General features: G+C 42.5%; 1 protein-coding gene across 1 annotated transcript in view; it reads right to left on the bottom strand.

Annotated features, from left to right (window-relative positions):
* LOC310787293 (class I histocompatibility antigen, F10 alpha chain-like) overlaps positions 1-1,795 on the bottom strand; it is a 22,121-nt gene extending 20,326 nt beyond the window's left edge. The window contains exon 1 of the mRNA XM_083648675.1: positions 1,715-1,795. Within this exon, the coding sequence (XP_083504801.1) occupies positions 1,715-1,763 (49 nt within the window). The 5' untranslated portion in view covers positions 1,764-1,795. The remainder of the gene's footprint in view (positions 1-1,714) is intronic.
* Positions 1,796-4,626: the final 2,831 nt, after the last annotated feature.

Raw genomic sequence — 4,626 nt, 5'->3', positions numbered from 1 at the left:
TTTACATCTAAATAGTTCATTAAGAAGTCATATTAGTAGTAGACCACACTCCTGGTGCTAAGTAAACACATTGATGAAATACTTTAAGCCTAAACTGATGATGCATCGACTGTAAGAGTGCGATAATGTATTAATTGAATTGACATGCTGAAGCCTATACATATAAATTATATTCACATCCATTAAATACGCAATAGTAAAGATTAAATCAAAACGTAGCCTTCACCATAGGCTATAATTGAACACAGCCAGATTATAACGCAGGTTATTAATCTGATCAGCCTTTTTATTTTATTTTATATTAGTTTATCTTTATTTAACCAGGCAAGTCATTAAGAACAAATTCTTATTTACAATGGCGACCTGACAAAAGGCAAGCCTCTTGAGGGAGAGGGGTAGGGACTAAAAGAAATAAAAAAAAACATTTAAAAGGACAACAGCACATATCCAACACATCCATTCGTTTACAAGTATTATGAGTGACAGGAGACATTACATAAGAAACATTATACAATCTAGCACACACGCAACAGAAAAGTAGCTAGCAGACCAACATCAGGCAACAGAGTCGCACAAGCAGCAAGACAAACAGGCAAAAAGCAAAACAGCCACAGCAAAGCAAGGCAAGAACAAACATGCAAACAAACTACAACCAGGGATCTGGGATATTAGTGGGTCGGGAAACAGCTGCATGTACATGTATCATCAAGAATGTCCACAATCAATTGCTTAAAAGCTCATTTTTGGAATCAATTTGTCCAGTTTCAGTGTTTTTTGCAGATTGTTCCAGTCATTGGCTGCGGCAGACCGGAAAGACAACAGACCAAGTGCAGTATTTGTTTTAGGAGCTTTCAACAGAATAAGGTTTGCAGAGCGGGTGTTGTAGGCCGCAGATGCTTTTTGCAGCAAGTGACACAGGTAGGGGGGGGGGACAAACCAAGGAGGGTTTTGTAGATTAACATGAACCAGTGAATATTATGACGGGTGTGCAAAGATGGCCAGTTGACAGAGGAATACAGTGTGCAATGGTGTGTTCTGAAAGGTGCGTTTGTAGCAAACCGGATAGCAGAGTGATAGAGAGCATCAAGTTTCTGAAGTGTGCCCTTGCATGCAGACCTATATATAACGTCACCATAGTCCAACATGGGAAGAATGGTCATTTGGACAAGAGTTAGTTTAGCAGAGAAAGTGAGGGAGGAGCTCATTCTATACAAGAAACCAATTTTAGATTTGACCTTAGACTGTAACCTGCTGATATTGTGTGAGAAAGACAAAGTGCTATCTAGCCATATACCCAGGTATTTATACTCAGTGACCTGCTGTAGGATAGTCCCGTCAAGGGTGGTGATGTCTCGGGTGGGACAAGGCAAAGAACCCTTCCTACCAAACCACATGACCTTGGTCTTATCTTTGCTGTGTTCAACAAAAGGTTTAGGGAGGAGGAGGCCTTTTGGACCCTTAAGAAGTTATTCTCAAGTGAACTAACAACTGCGTCTGGGGAGGGACCAACGACATAAAGAACTGTGTCATCAGCGTAAAGGTGAATAGATGAGTCTACAACAGAAGCAATGTTATTTATATATATTGAAAATGCCTACGCAGACTCTAAAGCCTGCTGTGAATAATGCAGATATACCTGAATAAGTAGCCTACGTGAATCAATCTGCAGTTATAACTATGCTACATAAAGGAGATATTTTAAATGTGATCTCACCTGGAGATGCAACGTGACAGAAGAGGAGCAACAATATCAACACCTTCATCTTGTTTTGATCAAGAAGTCGACTACAGCTGAAACTTTCCCTCTCAGCAGATCGTCTCCTCTGTCTGAGATCAGGAAACCTCACAGTCACAATGCGGCGGGACAAGAGACATTCTGACCAATGGGAATTAGTTAGTCACGGGTTACTAGGTAGAGTTGAAGAATATAGGTTCTAAGTGAAACTAAACTCCGGTACAGTGACAGAGCCTATAGCTGCTTACAAAGAGAGCAACAGTATAAAAAAGTATTAATTTCTAGATAAATAATAGGCTATAAGCAACTTATTTTTCCTACAATGATTATAATGATTGATAGTTTAGCTTTCAGTGTTGTTTTAACAGAGGTTTGACTTGTTTCAAAGCTAAAATCTTGGACTTGTTGTTTGATTGAGGTGAAATCAGAAGGTGTCCTGTTCTGGGCCTGGCTTTCACTTTGACATGGCTCCTGTTCCAAACACACTGCACATCTGTTACAAGAAGGCCTTTAACACTGGACTATAGACTCTGAGTTCAAACAGCAAAACACACACTTTTCCTCAGTGGCTTTGAAACAAGTCAACATCATATTAAAGCTATTTTAACTGTGTCATGCTTGAGACATATAGGGAATAGTTTTGATAACACAATGTGAACTCTGCAGCCCTTTGGATTAAACAAAAACTTTGATATTAGAACTTTAGATTATTTCTGTTTTCCCTGCTGACTTTAGGCTCCTGCAGCTTATGACAACCACCTGAGATTCCAGTAGGATCATTATGATCCTATTATATTATTATTATTATTATTATTATCATCATTATTATTATTATTATTATATATATATTATTAACACATTCTCACTCCCAACTCCAGGAGACACTTTGTCAAGAGCCTTTAGCGCTCTCCTTACCGCTTTGAGAAGCCTTTCTTGTGTTATGGAACGTGCAGAGGGTCGTCGGTTCAATCCCCACGACCGGCAGGATGAGTCTAGATGGTGAAAATGAAAAAGCAGCACTTGCCCCTCCCTCATTGTCAACAACTTGAGCAAGGCCCTTAACCCCAACCAGCGTTGCCAGACGTACGATAATTATCGTATTTGTACGATAATTTCGACCTCTGTACGATGTACGATCAATAATCCCAAAATCCCCCAAATGTACGATAATTTCATCATTTTGTGACACTTAGACGAATCCTACGTCTATCACTCTATCTGTTTATACAATCATCTCTTCAAACAACATATTTGCAGCCAATACGTGCAGGGTGTTTTGTTGTTGTTGCAACGCAGGCTGAGATCACAGTGTTGAAAAATCATGCCAAGTCCAAAAAGTAGCCTGTGATCAGCCGCAGCCCCCCCGACATAGGCGCGCCGAAGGCGCGCCGCGCTGGGGAGGGGGCGTACGATAATTTCACTCCAAAAACGATAATTTTGACCCTCTGGTACGATAACTCAACATTTGCCATCTGGCAACACTGACCCCAACTGCTCCTGTGGAGCTGCTCAGTGGCCAGCAGATCAGACTGTGGTTAGTACTGGTCAGTTTCCAGGTGTGTGTGTGTGTGTGTGTGTGTGTGTGTGTGTGTGTGTGTGTGTGTGTGTGTGAGAGAGAGAGAGAGAGAGAGAGAGAGAGAGAGAGAATGTGAAAAAGAGATTGGATCATGTGATCACCCTGGATACTCTGATGAAAGCCCAATGAAAGCTTTGCTGAATGACGTTCTAACGTGAGTTCAGTCAGGAAGACTATAATCTGCACTTCACACTTCTTCAGTTCACTTCTTATGTCTCCACTCCTTCAAATCTGCTCAAATAACCTGTCAACTTCCAGGCTTCAATTGAATAATCAGCTGTTTGCCGTCTGGTCTCTATTATCCAATAGCATAGCATCACATGACCTCTCACCCCACACCCCTCATCCTAAGCCTATCACATTGCTTTTTACCCCTCATCGTAAGCCTATCACATGGCTGTTGTCCTATTAAATATGCTTGTTTCTATGCATTCAGCCTCCCAACCTTGCTGCTGACAGTCTCACACCCTCCACCTCTCCTTCTCCACCCAGTCTTCACAGACCCATCAGATCCTTCAGTCTGAAGAGTCTCATCAGCTTCAGAAGGAGAGGCTTCACCATCACCACCACCAGTATCTAGACTCTACAGGGGGATATATCTGGCTGCTGCTCATGGCTGATGCAACGTGTAGGTGTCTAAGCGCCAAAGACTATTCCCAGCAAGCACGGACGGACCCGGACGAATCGAGAGAGCCCAATCGGGGCCAGCTCAAGTCATATCATGACGAGTCAGATCTGGCCCAAGTATCACTATCCAACTAATTTCACTCACCACTGAAATATCCATGAGGATAACTAAATGGCTGCAATCAATCACGTATTTCTCAGCCTGGGCTATTTTTTATCCAAAATCCGAGTGATCAGCAGTTGTGGACATATGTTAGTTAATGAATGTTAACTTAGGTTCAGGAGCAGGGCCACGCCTCAACCACTTCTCTAACCACGCCTCTAACCACACCTCAATTACCTGGCATATACATGTACCTGGTGAACCTGTCCTGCCCTGTTTGTCTCAGATCATCTCAGTTCTCTCAACAGACAGACCATGCAGCATAGCTCAAACGCTTCTACACATCAGTAAACTTCGACAATCGCTGGAATCACCATGCAAAAACCAGACAAACTCACCGTGGATGCCGAGCGCAGATCAAACCTCTCCGTCTCCGGTAACGTTTATCAGACATGCTAACGTTAGCCGCTAACAGTTAGCATCACAGCCTCCACACCAAAGCCAAGAGTACACACGGCCAGCCCGACGGCATCTTCAGTCAATATTCCCGTGTCAAATCGACTCGACAAACGTGGAAGGCGATCA

This window comes from Poromitra crassiceps, assembly GCF_964638095.1.
Source record: "Poromitra crassiceps genome assembly, chromosome: 13".
Classification (NCBI taxonomy): Eukaryota; Metazoa; Chordata; class Actinopteri; order Beryciformes; family Melamphaidae; genus Poromitra; species Poromitra crassiceps.
This window is presented reverse-complemented; position numbering and strand designations above follow the sequence as displayed.